The 17,185-nt window shown below is 47.3% G+C and overlaps 1 protein-coding gene across 1 annotated transcript in view; it reads left to right on the forward strand.

Moving 5' to 3' along the window:
* Window positions 1–17,185, forward strand: part of FRAS1 (Fraser extracellular matrix complex subunit 1) — a 381,912-nt gene that overhangs the window by 357,307 nt on the left and 7,420 nt on the right. Inside the window, exons 65-71 of the mRNA XM_084855428.1 lie at window positions 948–1,162; window positions 1,789–1,939; window positions 2,680–2,787; window positions 3,810–3,969; window positions 4,857–4,973; window positions 12,624–12,790; window positions 14,351–14,556. Coding sequence (XP_084711554.1) covers window positions 948–1,162; window positions 1,789–1,939; window positions 2,680–2,787; window positions 3,810–3,969; window positions 4,857–4,973; window positions 12,624–12,790; window positions 14,351–14,556 — 1,124 coding nt within the window. The remainder of the gene's footprint in view (window positions 1–947; window positions 1,163–1,788; window positions 1,940–2,679; window positions 2,788–3,809; window positions 3,970–4,856; window positions 4,974–12,623; window positions 12,791–14,350; window positions 14,557–17,185) is intronic.

A 17,185-nucleotide genomic window follows, 5' to 3' on the forward strand; every position in this document is an offset into this window, starting at 1 on the left:
ATCCCTGTCCAGATTCCCTTGGTGTGGCTCCTTCTCCCCACACTTTCCCTCTTACCCCCTAGCAAATGCTACTTCCGCTTGTGGCCCAGTCATACCAACTGCTAGACAACTGTGAGGTGTGCCCCATAACTGCAATAGACCCTTCTTCTCAGCAGGATAGGAAGATTGGGCCTAGGATTTTGAATTATCAGTGACAAGCCAAGGGTGATGGAAAACACAAAGCAGCCAGTTCCTGGAGAGGTATGCAGGAGCCCTTGATGCTTCCTGCAGAACTGGAGGTTGGGACAATGTTCTACACTCTGCTATGTTGCAGTCCTTGGCTTAATTTCATTTCATAGAATAGCAGGGTTGGAAGGGGCCTACAAGGCCATCGAGTCCAATCCCCTCAGCCTAATATCTGAAGCCTTCTATGTGCAATAGAGTTCAGACCTCTGGCAAGAGCAATCTGTCCCTTGCCTGGCAGCCTGCTGCGTGGGAAGGAAGAGGGAGAGAAGGAAAAGGGGGGGGGGGAGAGAAGAGGGTGGCAGAAAGTGAAAAGGGGTGACCTACTCACTTTGGGCTCTGGCCCCACCCACCACTGGCTTTGGCCCTACCCACCACAAAAATGCAGCCCCCAACATATTCCCCATGAGGGAATGCAGACCTCAGTCAAAAAAAAAAGTGGCCCACCCCTTTTCTGTGCATTCAGTGGGGCAGTTTGGTCCTGACACTCACTGAGTAGTGTCCAGTCTTACATAGAATAGACCCATTGAAATGAATGGCAGTCATTAGTTGTGACTAATTTAAGTCTACTCTGTGTAGGAGTAACATTGGATGCTACCCACTGTAAACATTAGTATTTATCTGCTTGTTTAAGCATGAGGTAGGTGTATTTCAGCAGCAGATCCGATGATCCTTCAGTGCAACATAGAAAAAATCTCTGTGTATTCCCCTTGCTTCCATCCTAGAAGCTGGATTCTTAGATGAAGTGACCTACAATAGCATTGTTCTGGGGCCTGGCTATGATCGGCCGTACCAGTTTGATCCCAGCGTGAGAGAGCCAAAGACCATCCAGCTTTACAAACATCTCAACCTGAAGAGCTGCATCTGGACTTTTGACGCTTACTACGACATGACAGAATTGATTGACGTCTGTGGAGGGTCAGTCACAGCTGACTTCCAGGTAATGCTCTGCACTTGGGGACGATTCAGTTAACTTTCAGTCGGGGAAAATCTCCTCTTGAGGTTCATGGATTCAGTAGGAAACACTGCAGCTGCAACCCTACATGCACTTCCCTGGGAGTGAGCCCCACTGAACGCTGTCAGGCTTACTTCTGAGTAGACACATGCAGGATTGCACTGTAAGAGAAACAATCAGGGGAGGCTGGTGGCTCCGATTTCGGAGGGGCTGTGAATCTATGCTGGGTTTCAGTCAGAACCAGCCAGAGCTCTAAAGCATCTATCCAAGGTGCTGAACCCTAGCCCCAAATGTAGGTTCAGCAGCTTAGATAACTTCTTTAGAGTGCTACCTGGGACTGACTGAAACCCAGAATGGATTCACAGCCCCACCGAAATCGGAGCCACCAGCCTCCACTGGAAACACTAATCAGACTATATGGGCTTCAGCTCACAAAATGGCTGAAATCCACCAGCAAGATGCGGAACCAAGTCTCGCCTTGTCACCGACTTGTGTGGCCTTGAGCAATTCACTTTCCCTCTGTTCCCCAACTCTACATATGTGTCGAAAGGGCTTAAGGGCAGGGCAGTAATGTAAAAACGTAAGTGTTTTCTCTCTGCATCTGTTGATAGGTCCGAGATTCGGCTCAGTCCTTCCTGACAGTCCACGTCCCACTTTATGTCTCCTACATTTACGTGACCGCCCCTAGAGGATGGGCCTCTCTGGAACATCACACTGAGATGGAATTTTCCTTCTTTTATGACACTGTTCTCTGGAGGACAGGTAGGTGGCCAGTTTTTTTTCCCTGGTAGCAATAATCTGAAGGAACATGATGTAGCAATCCTGAGATACTAAGCAGATCTGGGTCTGGTCAAAGGCCTGGATGAGCGACTGCCTGGGAACTCCGTTTTGCTACCAAAAAATCTCCATGCAGGATATTTTATTTGTTTGTTTGTTGCATTTATATCCCACTTTCCCCCCAAGGAGCCTAAAGCAGTCTACACAGTTCTCTGCCTCTCCATTTTATCCTCGCTACAACCCTGTGAGGTAGGTTAGGCTGAGAGTCAGTGACTGGCCCAGAGTCTCCCAGTGAGCTTCATGGCAGAGTGGGGACTTGAACCCAGATCTCCCGAGTCCCAGTCTCTCTAATCACTACACCACACTGGCTCTCTATATCCTAGATATAAACCTAGTAAACTAGCTGTGCCATCCTATGCATGATTATCCAGAAGTCACTGTGTTCAGTAGGGCTTGCTCACTAGTAAGTGGGTTTAGGACTGCAGCCTAAATTTTAAGAAAGTGAACTTCATCAGAATCAAAGATAGCAAAGTGGAGGGAGGGAACCTGCTGATAACAAGACAACCAGTTAATCAGCATGACAAATTTAAAGCTAGTTTAGCGACCACAGATTCTCTCTCCTGGCTGCAGCCGGATTGTGACAAGAGGGCTGGTGCAAATGGATTAATGCTGCTTAATCCCCTGCTTTTGTCCTCTCCTCTGGTGGCTTTTGTGGTGTCCTGCAGGTATTCAGACAGACAGTGTCCTTTCTGCCAGGCTGCAGATCATAAGGATTTACATCCGAGAGGATGGCCGGCTGGTCATTGAATTCAAGACCCATGCCAAGTTCAGAGGTAACCAGCTCTTGATTTCTACAAGGACAGGTGCTGGGGTGAAGCCTCTTTGAGAGAAGGCCACAGTTTCTGCCCTGGAATCCCTGGGCTAAGCCCAGATGTGCACAGACACTGGTTCTGGTTTTTCCATGGTGGAAGGAAGGTGCTTTACACATGCTCAGAGGCATTCCTCTTTAGCATTCTTTCACTTGGTCCAGGGTTAAGCCCTGATATTCACAGATGGCCCAGAGGCTACATTCTGATAAGCCCTGGGTTAGGCTAAATCCTGGAACGATTCTGAATATGACGATTCTGAATATAGGAACAATGCAGTCTCCATATTGCTGGTGTGCCAAAGTGCAGAGCTCAAAGGGTAATGACTGCCTTCCTTTTATGGATCCTTCTTTATTTATGTTCCTTGTAATTCAGGGCCGATGTCCTGATATTGCTGCTCTTCCATTGCGGTGGAAGATTTGGGGTTTGGTGCAGCGCAGCCTAAGACATCCTGGGCTGTGCTAGACCAACCTCCCATTTATTTCCAGAGCAGGCCCAGAACACCCACCCCCCCCGAAAGTGGCTGGTCTTGGGTCCACACTGCAAATGCTTCGGCTCTTGCCAGAAACTATAGCACAAGCCCAGATTCTGGTTGGGTGGGTTTCCAGCTCGTTCTGGATTGATATCCTATGTTCAAAGGATGTATATCTCTTGAGTACCAGATACTGGGGAGCAGAAGAAGGTGGTTGCCTTGATAATACTGTAAGTCAACCTTCTAGTCCAACATCTGGAGGGCACTACGATGGGGAATACTGCTGTATATATTGCTGAGATTATGCATGTCTGTGCCCTCCAGATGTTTTGGACTTCAATTCCCATCAGCCACAGCCACCGCGGTCAGTGGTCAGGAGGAGTAGGTAGGTAGGTAGGTAGACCAGCTTTCCCCAACCTGGTGCCCTCCAGATGTTTTGGACTACAACTCCCAGCATGCATGACCATTGGCCATGTGGTCTTCTTGTTATTGACATGTTTGTTTCCTATCTGCACAGGACACTTTGTGATGGAACACCACACCTTGCCAGATGCGAAATCTTTCATCATGACTCCAGATCACCTGGGAGGGATCGAGTTTGGCCTGCAGCTTTTATGGAGCGGCCAGACTTTTGACTCCCCTTATCAGCTCTGGAGAGCAACCAGCTCATACAGCAGGTAAGAAGGAAAGCTGTGATGAGTTGCCATTGAAGTCCCTGTCGGAGGCAGCTCAGGGGAACGTGAGGGCGACCCTCCGTTCTGGTAGGCAGAAAAGTGTAGAGCTGGAGGTGGAGGAATGCTGAAGCAGGATGTGCCCAGCACTAGGAGACTGGAGGAAGTGAAACAGGGCAAGCTTTGCAAGTTATTAGGGATCTGAGGGCAAAGATCTTTTAAAGTGTGGTGGGAAGCCTGCAGGAGAAAAGCAAGGGCAGATGTGGACATGGATCCCCATTCATGGAATCCTAGAGTTGCAAAGGCTGTTGGAGGTCATCTGGTCCAATTCCCTGCTCAGTGCAGGATCCTGCTCAATACAGGATGCAATTCCAGCATCCTGGATAAGTGGCCATCCAGCCTCAGCTGAAGTAACTCCAGCAAAGGATAGCTCACCACCTCCTGCGGCAATCTGTTCCATGGCCGAAGAGATTGTCCCATTACAAAGGTTCTCCTCTAGATGCTCAGTTAGGTGATGTATCTGTCCACAGTGGAGTCACCATTTTACCACATCACCCATAAATATTGAAAGAAGATGTGCAAGTCACTTGTGCATCCTTCTGTCAAGTTCAAAGGCATTCTAAGTTGCTCTGATGACAGAACCAAGCTCCACCTGGATGTTCTAGAGTTCAGGATTTGCCACATGACCTGCTCTAGCCTGTCTGGGGTTCAGATGGCTTCCAGCAAATTGTTAGTCCTTAACCCAGAAGTCTGTTCTGTTTCTGTGTTTGTGTTTTACTCGGCCAACCTTCCTCTTAAAGTAGCAGCTGTTTTGTCCCATAAGCAAAGGTCTTTAGGATATAAATAGCATGCAAATCAATACAGTTACTACGGTGCCTCCTCTCTGTTTCCAGGAAGGACTACTCAGGAGAATACACCATCTACTTAATTCCATGTACAGTGCAGCCCACACAATCATGGGTTGATCCAGGAGACAAACCTTTACCCTGCACTGCTCACGCTCCAGAAAAGTAAGGAGATTTTTATCTTATTCATAGCTTGATATGCCATGCCTGGGAATATTCATCACTATGTATGAATAGAAATATAGCTTCCAAATCATGTGAAGTACTCGTTCCCCTCTACTCAGCAGTGCTTAGGCCTCATCTGGAGTACTGTGTCCAGTTCTGGGCACCACACTTTAAGAAGGATGCAGACAAACTGGAGAGGGTTCAGAGGAGGGCAACGAAGATCAGGGGACTGGAAACAAAGCCCTATGGGGAGAGACTGAAAGAACTGGGCATGTTTATCCTTGAGAAGAGAAGACTGAGGGGAGATAGGATAGCACTCTTCAAGTACCAGAAAGGTTGTCACAGAGAGGAAGGCCAGGATCTCTTCTTGGTCATCCCAGAGTGCAGGACACGGAATAATGGGCTCAAGTTACAGGAAGCCAGATTCCGGCTGAACATCAGGAGAAACTTCCTGACTGTGAGAGCAATACGACAATGGAACCAATTCCCTAGGGAGGTGGTGGGCTCTCCCACACTGGAGGCATCCAAGACAAGGCTGGACAGCCATCTGTCAGGGATGCTCTGACTTGGATTCCTGCACTTAGCAAGGGGTTGAACTCGATGGTCTTCTAGGCCCCTTCCAGCCCTACTATTCTATGATTCTATGACTCTATGACTCTATTATTATAATTATTTATTAATACTTAAAATAATTATGTATTGCCTGTTATCAAATCACAGGGTGGTATGCAAAATGCATTAAAGCAACAATAAAAATAAAATACTATGATAAAAACAACAACCTACTCATTTAGGTATTAAAATCAGCAAATGCCTGAATATATAGGTAAGTTTTCAACAGCTGCCTAAACACTTTCAGTGAGGGCACCTGTAGCATTGCAGGGGGGAGAGAATTCCAAAGGCAGGGGGCCACAACAGAAAAGGCTCTACCCCAGTTGCTATCAGATGTACCTGTGCAGGCAGGCAATGGGACAACCGGGAGGCCCTGATCAGTACATCTCAGTGAATGGCCAGGTTCAGTGGAGGCTGGTGGCTCTGACTTGGGTGGGGCTTTGAATCCATTCTGGGTTTCAGTCAGAACTGGCCAAAACTCTAAAGGAGCTATACAAAGTGTTGAACCAAGTGCTGCTATAGATCATCCAGATAATGGTAAGCATGTATAATTCCTATGGATTTCAGTGCAGAGGGGAATTCTAGATGGCCCTAGAAACTCCGCATTCAGTGGGACTATGAATCCATTCCGTGTTTTAGTCAGAACCAGACAGACTTCTCAAGGGGCTATCCGAGGTGCTGAACCCTGTCCTCAAAATAGGCTCAGCACTTTGGATACTCCTTCAGAGTTCTGGCTGGTTCTGACTGAAACCCAGAATGGATTCAGAGCCCCACCCAAGTCAGAGCCACCAGCCTCCACCGGGCAGGTCAATGTGGGAGTAAAGGTGAAAAAAGAAAGAAATGTAAAGAAGAAAGAGGAACCTACACATCTTTCCATACATACAAAATTTCCCACTGTGACCAAGAAACAGGTCTTCCAGAGCAGATTGGGGTGGGTTTGGATCTCCATGACTGAGGTTATCTGGGGCAGGGAACAAACCTAGCTGCAAGCGCATCAGTGTCCCCAGGTGAACCCCTTTCCTTTGCAGACAACAGTTGGCTCAGTCACCGCTCACAAGGGACGTGTGGGGTAGGTGCGGTGGGGAGGTGGTCAACAACCCATTATGCGCAAAGCACCAGTGGAGGCTGGCAGCTCCGATGTCAGTGGGGCGGTGAATCCGCTCCAGGTTTCAGTCAGAACCAGCCAGCCTCCACTTCAAAATGCACGGCACCCTCAAAGTTTCTTAGCAAATACAAGCCCTCCTCCGCACACAGCTGCCTGCCCCCAATCTTAACCGTTTTGCTAGTTTATAATAAACCACAAAAAGGTTACTTTAAACAAAAAGCTTGAAGAAAGAGGATCTCATGGCCTCCTAGGCAGCTCTATTTCATGACTGAACCGCATGTTTCCAGATATTCTTATTTGAATAGGGGACCTTTTGTTTGTTCAGGTAATAACAAATTACGAATGTAAAAAGCAAACCTCTGTTTGTTTGTTCATTAAAAAAAATGACTGGAACAAAGGGCTGGGGGGGGGGGGGGCTGACCAAAAATCCATAAATCCTTCTTTTCAAGACTCAAGAACATTATGGTTCCTGAGATATATAATGTTCTTTTCCCTGCTTCTGCTTCAAAAGGATATATTGTCCTGTTCCTTGTACTGTCGTTTGGCTCAGGCTAAACAAAGCCTTTGACAATGTTTCCTTGAAGGCAGCTGGCTGTCAGTCCCAATCGGCTCCTAAAAAGCCAGCACTGTGCAGGGTAACAGGAAGCTTAAAGCTGTGATCTTGGGATCACAGCCTTTCCTTTGTGCTGTGCTTCAAACAGCCCTCTAAGTGCTTCTTTGGATTATTTCCAAAGACATGGCAGATGCTTGACACCATTGGTATGCAGCAGTCAATTCGAAAAGGTGAGGGGAAGGAGAAAAAGTTGTTAAGAATTCAGAATCGTGACAGTGGATGTTTCCAGATGAAGGCCTTTTTCCCAGAAGGGCAATGCTGCTGGTTGTTAACTCTTTATTCATGCCTAGAAAGTCCAGTCGGAGATCACACAATGGAATGGAAGGAGGCATGGCTTACCTTTCTACAGGGGAAAAACTGGTTGACAGTTGCTCTCTGTTGGTTTCAAGGTGTTGGTTTTAACCTTTAAAGCGCAATCCAATTCAATTCAAGGTGTTGGTTTTAACCTTTAAAGCGCAATCCTGTGCATCTTTAGACAGAAAAAAGGCCTACAACTTGCAGCATTCCCCAGCCAGCATGGCGAGCTGGGGAATGCTGGGAATTGTAGGACTGTCTCAGTATGAACCTGCAGGTGAGGCCCTCTTGGGGACACCATGGCCTATTTGCTGGGACCATGCAAAAGGGTTTTCTCCAGTGTATGCGCTCCCACAGGAAGTACGATTGGCCCCCACTCTTTTGGCTTTTAGAAAGGGTGTGAGGACACCTCTTTTTAATTTAGCCTTTTAAATTATCTAGTTGTTTTAATGTTTTACTGTTTTAATGTTCTTGTTTTTATTGTTCTTGTTTTTATTGTTCTTGTTTTTATTGTGTTACAGTTTTCTTGTTATAAGTTGTTGTGCACTGCTTTGATGGCTTTTTAGCAAATACGGCACTATAAAAATGTCAGTAATAAATGAATAAATATTATTACTTTTCTAACTATATTGTGGGAGGCCTGCATTAGAAAGTCTGAGCATACAATCACTTACGGCAAAAAGAGGGGAATGGGGAAGAAAGCCTAGGCAACTCGATGCCCTCCAGATGTTTTGAACTACATGTCTCATCCCTGACCATTGGTCATGCTGGCTGGGGCTTATGAGAGTGGTAGTTCAAAACATCTTGAGGACACAAGGTTGCTTGCCCCGTGGCCTAGCAGAATGGCAGGGACTGCAAAACAGTACAGACATGTAGGGGGCAAACTTGTGATATGCTTGGTCATAATGTCATGCATAGCATCTGTAGGAGTATGGATCTGAATTTATATTGTTTTCCATATATTCATATTATATTTATTACTATCATTATCATTCTTATCATTCTTAGTATTACATTTATATCCTGCCTTTTTTCCTCTTGTGAGGAACCCAAGGCAGCTTACATGGTCCTCCTCTCCATTTTGTCCTCACAGTAACCCTGTGAGGTGGGTTAGGTGGAGAGCCAGTGACTGGCCCAAAGTCACCCAGTGAACTTCATGGTCAAGTGGGGGACTAGAACCCGGATCTCCTGAGTCCCAGTCCAGCACTCTCACCACTACACTATGCTGGCTCTCCAATGTGGCCCTCCACTGGCTATTTAATCTTGAAGGCCTGTGATTTCCCAACCTGGCTCTTCTGTGCCTGACCTAAACAATCCAACATTTCTAGTTTGCCTGTCAGGATCCTTCTGGCTTCTGTGTGGTTTCTATCAAACACACAAGATCTATTTTCTCTTACGACCAAAGTTTACTTAAGGTGGAGGTGGTATTGAATTATTTCCCTGGGACTGGAGAGCAGAAGGGAAGCACGCTTTGGTTTCTGCCATCAGCCAGCGGACCTGGGCCCACTGGGAGGCTGATCCCAGGAATAACGTCAAGCCAAGGGGGAGACTAACCTGGCCCATCTATTGGCCAGAGAAGGAGCAGTAGCAGGGAACTCACTTCCCCCTCCCTGCCAGAAAGAACATTCAGCTGCAACAATCAGTTGCCCTGGGACCAAGTGAGGGGGAAAGAATTCTCTGGCCCCGTCTGTTGGCCTAAGGAATAACAAAATCATTCAAGCGAGGGAAAATCAGCCTGGCCTGTAATACATTTCAATGCCCCCATATAGCTCATAGCTTTATTCTAGCCTTGAAAAACCAATGTCCTTCCACTTCCTTTCCGCCTACTCCCATAAGAACATAAGAAAAGCCATGCTGGATCACATCAAGGGACCAACTAGTCTAGTGTTCTGTTCACAGAGTTGCCAACCAGCTGCCCACAGGAAACCCACGAGCAGGACATGAGTGCAACAACACCCTCCCACCCATGTTTCCCAGCAACTGGTGTACCTAGGCATAACTGCCTCTGATACTGGAGGCAGCACATAGCCATCAGAACTAATAGCCATTGATAGCCTTCTCCAGGAAGTTGTCTAACCCCCTTTTAAAGCCATCCAAATCGGTGGGTGTCACTACTTCAATTCCCTTCCCTTGTGTCTTGTCATTTTAGTTTATAAGCCTGATAGCAGGGCCTGTCTCTCCTTATTTTTAATTGATGTGAGCATGTTTGGGAGACAAGTGGGATATAATGCAGTAAATAAAATAAATAAGATTTTGCTGCCTGCTGAAGAGAGAGTATTCCAGTTGTTAATTAAGGGCGCAATCCTATGGCCACTAGACAGCAGCTAGATGGCCATAGGATTGTTCAGTTTCTGGGAACCAACCTCGGAGCCACACTTCGAGGTTGGTTCCCAGAAAACCGCCTCCCTGCCCCTCCTCCGCTGCCTTCTGGCAGCATGGATCGTCCCCAGGCTCCGCGCTCAACTGAGCAGCATGGAGCGGGACAAAAGTGGGCCTCCCAGGAGTGGGAGGGGCGGGGAATGCGGAAGTGCCAGTATGACGCTTCCTATGCATCGTACCGCCTCCCCCCACCCCCCTCTCCAAAGTCCCACGGCTAGATAGCCGAAATTGGCCATCTAGTCATGAGTGCAGGTTGGGTGGAGCACAGAGGAGAAGATCCCCTCCGCGCTCCGCCCACCCTGCATTAGATAGGAGGTCACTTCAAAGTTCAGTGGCAGCCACCTATCCTGATAGGATTGCTCCCTAAAAAGCTACTGCATCATATGTAGAGGAAGTGAAACTACTATTTAAGGGTGCAATCCTATGTATATTTACACTTTTTTTTCTGGCTAAACATGCATAAGATTGTGCCCTAAGGAACAGAGACATTTCTTGGAACACCATTGAATGCAGAAGTTGCCACTGAGAAGGAACTTTATGACTTTAAAGCTGTCATATAATTTAAAGATGATTTGGCCAAGATAGGATGTGTACATTCTTGCTCAAGACAAAAATATATTAGCAAGCCTGGGCTGTTTGCTAACTATTGTTTTCTGGGTTGGTTTTCATGGCTGCTTCATGCAAGATCAAACATATAATGTTAATATTGTTAGAAGCGCACACCCCAATTTTCTAATTGGTGAGGACTCCAGGGATTCCAACCTTTACCCAAGATTTGGTTTCCTTGGAACAAGGTTACTAGAGATTGACTGGCAATTTTGCAATAGTTTATTTATACATTATTTATTTTGGGCCCACCAGTCCCATAGGCTCTTGCAGAAAAACACTCAGGTCTCTGTGAGTCTCTTTCAGTCTCACCCCCAAAACTGCAGACTTCTTCACAGATACACAGCTCGATGGGCTCATCCCCAGACAGAGAAAGAGGGCAAAGGGGGAGGAAGAAAGACATGTCCCCTTATAGAAGGAGTCTTTGGATGTTTCCTTAGCCTTTGTCAGAGTTAATCTCCTTTTAAAAGGAGCCACTTTACTAGGATTATTAGCAAGTTGAAGGCTTTGATCAAGTGTTCCTCAAGCAACCTACCCTGACAGAAGACCCATTCACAGAAATCTTAAGAGCCAAGAACCACTCCGTTGGAAAGGTCCCCAGGAAGACATGAAGACATGCAGATGAACCGACCACACACAAATGTACAGTGATATGAAGTCTAAAAAAAAATGACTTGTGTACTCCAAACTGAGATCCAAGCTTGTGCCAGAAACACAGAGACATTCTGGTTTTTACAGCTTGTTATCGCCGTTCCTATTTTATTGTATTGTTTTCAGTTTTGGTGTTGTAGGCTACCTTATGTGTGATGAGGCAGGATAAATATAAATAAATAAATAAGGTTAATACTTATAAATAAAAATGTATGTGCATACTTATAACTGAATAAAAGTGTGCATTGTTTTCTGCACAGTGTGCATCTCTCAATAAGGCCAGTGGAGGTATTCCTGTACCACCTGCAATCCCTGCCTGTAACCCGCCCCCAGCATCTGCCTTCCATAAGGGGGGAACCCTGAGGCTGAGCTGGACAGTTTTGCAGACCATAGATCACCCTCCCCAACCTGCACCTTCCAGATGTTTGGGGCTACAGCTCCATCAGCCGCAGCCAGCATGGCCAGTGGTCAGGAATGATGGGGACTGTAGTCCAAAGCATCTGAAGGGCACCAGGTTAATGAAGGCTGCCTTAGACCGTAACAGAACATGTAGAAAGGGTGGCGCCATATAGCTCAAGATGATCAAAATCAGGTGATTAATAGGGCTGTGCAGGGACCCCACCCAACCTGCTCTGGAGGCTAATTTGGAGCTTCTGGATTGGCCCCAACCCGCCTTGGGCTGATCTGGAGCTGGCCAACCCACTTTGGACTCCGTATCCGAAGTGAGCTCTGGACAGCCGAAGTGGCCCTGCCCACCCGCACCCACCTCGCACCCAGCCATGTGAGCCCCCTGCTTCTCCTTACCTGGGCCCGTGGGGAGCGCCTGCAGCCATCACCATCTTGGAGGGAGTCTCCCTTTTCTTTCGAAATGGTGACTCTTCTTCTTCTGATAAGTGAATGATGTGTAGATAGCGGCTGTGAAGGGGCCATCTACGCAATATTACAAGCACGAATGGCCCGTTTACGGCCGCAATCAGTACACTAGTTACTTACTGGAAGAATCGCCTTCCTCCAAGACAGTGAGGGCTGTGGGCACTCCCCATGGGTCTAGGTAAAGAGCAGGGGGCTCACACAGTTGTCTGGATTGGGCCAAAGCAGCCCGAAACGCTTCGGAGCAGTCCAGCCAGCTTCAGGCTGCACCCAACTCGCTCCGGACCTAGACTGCTTTGGCCCAAATCACCCCAATCTGCTTCGGGATTCAGGATTTGGGCCAAAGTGGAGCACAGCCCAGGTGATTAAGTGGCCAAATTAACAGAGGCTAGTGTGGAGTTGCAGGGAGTGGGGATGGATCAGATCAATCCAGGAGGAAAGGTGTGACTGCCACTCTGTCCTGATTTTGAAGTTGTTTCATTGGCCCTCTTTCTCTTTATTTCCTTTCTTCCCCATTTAGATTTTTGATCCCAATTGCCTTTCAGCAAACTAACCGGCCAGTTCCTGTTGTATATTCCCTGAACACTGAGTTTCAGCTCTGCAATAATGAGAAAGTGTTTCTGATGGACCCCACCACATCAGAAATGTCGATGGCAGAGATGGACTACAAAGGAGCTTTTTCAAAGGGTACAGTGTGTGTTTCACCCTTGGGCTGGGGGCGCAGTTATTTCATGTAGTCCATTACCCGACAGAACTGTAAAAAGCACTGAGCAGGGTGATATAAAATGGACTGTATTAATATGCTATACATTGGATTGCAGTCTTGGTAGGGCCTCATACTCTCCTACCAGAAGCCAATTTTATAGCGAGGAAAATATCAGAAGGCTGAAATCACAGGCAGTTGTTTGCTGTTGAGCAAAGATGCTCATCTTAAATTGGCGCTGGTGACATGCAACTGGGCCAAGATGCATCCATGAGCTGTGCTGCACTGGGTCAATTTAGCCCAGAAAAGACAGGCCATATATACCCATGAGGGCAAGCCTGCAGTCCAGAACGTCATATAAAGCCTTCATGCAAAGTAGCAACAGTGCTCTGGAAGCTGGGCACTCACTGTTAGCTTTTTTAGAGCCGTGGTACCCCAGGACCTGGAAATTAAATTCCACGAGGAAATGCTAGAAGGTCCCCCTAAGACAGCCTTCCCCAACCTGTTGCCCTCCAGATGTGTTGGACTGCAACTCCCATCATTTGCTGTCTTTGCTGGCTGGAGATGATGGGAGTTGCAGTCCAACACATCTGGAGGGCACCAGGTTAGGGGAGGCTGCCCTGTGATTCATGCAGTGGGCACCATTACAGAACGACAGAATTTCAGAGTTCCTTGCTTGGCCGTGTGTGTTGTAGGGAGCCATAAAAGTTGAACCCTTCTTTTAATGTTTAGTTGGGCATGTTTAGCCTTGAGAAGAGAAGACCCAGGGGAGATAGGATAGTGCTCTTCAAGTACTTGAAAGGCTGTCACAGAGAGGAAGGCCAGGATCTCTTCTTAATCATCCCAGAGTGCAGGACACGGAATAATGGGCTCAAGTTACAGGAAGCCAGATTCCACCTGAACATCAGGAAAAACTCCTGTTAGAGCCATACAACAATGGAGCCAATGACCTAGGGAGGTGGTGGGCTCTCCCACACTGGAGGCGTTCAAGACGAGGCTGGACAGCCATCTGTCAGGGATGATCTGACTTGGATTCCTGCATTGATCAGGGGGTTGGACTCGATGGTCTTGTAGGCCCCTTCCAACCCTACTATTCTATGATTCTAATGTGTAATGTACATGTACCCTGAGAAAAGATTATAGGAAGCTGTGGTGGTCTCATGAACCCTCACTTTCCTTCAGGGCCTCTCTGCACTTTCCCACCCTCAACCCCCCAGAAGATACTTCACCATCCAAATATTGCCTTGCTTTTTTGTACCAACACTTGGTTCTTCCGGCCCAAACCAACCTGGACACACAAGTAATCCTTGTGCCTATACAATAGTGGTGCCCATGACATAGCACAAGACCCAAGAGTTGTCCCGCAGTGTCTTCTATGACATTGCAAAGGATCAGAGGTATGGCATCTCTCAGTTGGTGCAGTGCAGCTGCTGCGTGCCGGCCCTGATTCTAAAAATCTCCTTTCTCTTTGCACTCTGTCATTAAAAACAACAACAACAACAACCTCGCATCAACCTGACTCTTTGCGTATTTACTTTCCATAGGTCAAATCTTGTATGGCCGGGTGATGTGGAATCCTGAACAAAACCTCAACTCTGCCTACAAACTGCAGCTGGAAAAAGTATATCTCTGCACTGGGAAGGATGGCTATGTGCCATTCTTTGACCCGACTGGAACCATATATAACGAGGGACCCCAGTATGGCTGCATCCAACCCAGCAAGCACCTGAAGCACAGATTTCTACTGCTGGTACATAGTATGATTCTAGCATCCTTGAGAGATGTGTTGAACTGTGATTTCCCTGGACTTAGGATGGATACAATCATTGCACTATACATTTGGCAGGATGGTACAGAGGATGAATACAGACTTTTACCAAGTGGTAACTTGCCACGGTGTAATGCAGCTATTTGCTAAACCACAGGTCCAGCCCTACCATTAGGTAGAGCGAGGCAGTCTCCCTCAGGTGGCAGATTAGGGAGTACTTATTAAAAGGCAACAAATGGCGATAATTTAGATGATGCTGGTGATATCTTTACTGCCATGGAATAGAAGAGCAGAGAGACCATTTGGTTTTTCTGCTTCAAGCAGCAGAATATGTTGGGCTAACTCTGGTAAAGCAGTTCTCAATATTGTTCTGTCAAATACTTACGGGGATTTCACCACATGTCAGGTGCAGATGCGAGATTTAAACAGTCAGCTACATCCCGCTGGCAATGATTTCAGAAGTTAAAAGGGGTTAGCTCCTCAAAATCTAGAATTCAGTGTTTTAAAACCTCATGCTCTGGGATCAAGAAACAAAGATATCAAATCCAGATCATATAATTGCAGCTTAGCACATGGGCAAAAATATAGTTAGGTATGACTACATAATGAAAGCATATAATTTGAGGCTGCAGAATTTGGAGTTCATGTCCAGTTAATTTTACATCCACTGAAGTTCGTTAGAGCAGGTCCTTAAGTCCTAGGTTCAGTCCAATAGGAAGGTGCCTTAGACCAACCCATCCTCTGGTCCAACTAACTCAGAATTGGCTCTACACTGGCTGGAAGCAACTCTACAGAACTTCAGACAGGGGACTTTCCCAGTCCCGACTGGCGATCTTGGGGCTGAACCCGGAAGCTTTTGCAACCACTGACAAGAGCTCCCTAGAGTCGCTCCTCCTCTTCCCCATGGCAACCTACCTCTTCCCCTGCCTCTCGCTCTGGCCCAGGTGATGGTGGTGGTGAGAAGGAGGAGGAGTTGATGCCATTGCTTACTTGCTCCCTAGAACTCTGCTGTTGAGCAAGCAAGTGGTACAATGATGAGAAGGAGGATGAGGCACAAGAGCAGCTGGTGGCAATGGCGGTGAGGAGGTTGACGCGCTGAGGGAGGGGGCCCACTGAGGATGCGTTGCGAAGAGCCCTCAGCAACCTGGGGCCAGCACTGCATGCGAAACATGCACTCTATTAAACCATGGGCTCCCTACAGTTAAGAGGATCTCCAGTAGCAGGCTGGAAACGACCCTTTGCCTGAGACCTTGAAGAGCTTTTGCCAGTCAAGAGCGGATAATACTGAGCTAGATTGACCTGTGGACTGACCCCATATAAGCAGCTTCCTATGTCAATTACTGGGAAGAACTAGAAGGTGAAATGAATTGAGAAGACACACCTTGCTGACTACGGAGAACTGCACATAGACCTTAGAATTACAGAGTTGTTCCAGATAAAGATCCTCACTCTGCATCTAGCAATTCAACTGCTTTTAGTACTTGGGTTACACAAATGTCTTACTGGCTAGTTCCAGTAACATCACAGTTCTCCCACCATTTGGGGAGCACGTTCTTTTTTAATTTTTCAAAGTTAGCATGGCATGTATGAGAATTGTCTTGATCCAAAATGTCCCTTAAGCAGCTGTGCCACACCACACTAGCAGCTACTGCTGTTGCAGTGGGAATAACATGTATGCAATGAAATTGGAGTTTGGACACAATCGGCTACCTCTGCCAAGTAAGTGAAGACTTGAAGACCGTAAAAGTACCCCTTAAAGGGCGGGGGGACAATTCGTCTGGAATAAAAGCCATGGATCAAATTAGGATAATCATAGGGATGTCAGAGAATTTCGCCACGAATCTCGGGGAGGCCGAATGCCAGCGCATTCGGCCCCCCGAAATCGGTGGCAAAGCGGTCTGCCCCCCCGCCCCGCCCCCCCCCAGGACAGGACTTACCTTTGGCGAATGTCCCTGGCGGCAGCGTTTCGGTGGCAGTGGCTGTGGCGGCCGGTCTTCCGACCGGCTGCTGCCACGACCATTTCCAGTAAAAAAAGAAAAAAACGTGATAGGCTACGTAAAGATTTATGTAGCCTATCACGGCTAGATTTTCAAAAAATACCGTGATAGGCTACGTAAATGTTTACGTAGCCTATCACGGCTGAGTGGGAAAAAAAACAAACGCACGTACGCAAATGCGTTCCTTATTTTGGCACATGTAGTCTACGTAAACATTTACGTAGACTACGGTGAAAATAAGGGGAACGCAAATACGCTAAATGTTTACGTAGACTACACGTGCCAAAATAAGGAACGCAAATGGCGGCACCCATGGGCGCCGCCATTTGTGTACGTGCGGTTGTGTTTTTTTTTTCCACTCAGCCGTGATAGGCTATGTAAACATTTACGTAGCCTATCACGGCTGACTGCAGGGACGCAAACGGCGGCGGCTACGGCCACCACCATTTGCGTTCCCGGCCAGCTGGGATTCGCAGTGGGAGGGACGGGGCGCCTCCCCCCCAGCCAGAATTTCGGGGGGAGGGATGGAGCGCCTCCCCCACACCACAAAGCAAATTTCGTCAAAGGTAAGTGACTTTCGTACATCCCTAGATAATCATCCCAAATCTTAGATT

This window comes from Heloderma suspectum, chromosome 5, assembly GCF_057233095.1.
Source record: "Heloderma suspectum isolate Gila_16-S chromosome 5, 16-S_ref, whole genome shotgun sequence".
NCBI classification, from domain to species: domain Eukaryota; kingdom Metazoa; phylum Chordata; class Lepidosauria; order Squamata; family Helodermatidae; genus Heloderma; species Heloderma suspectum.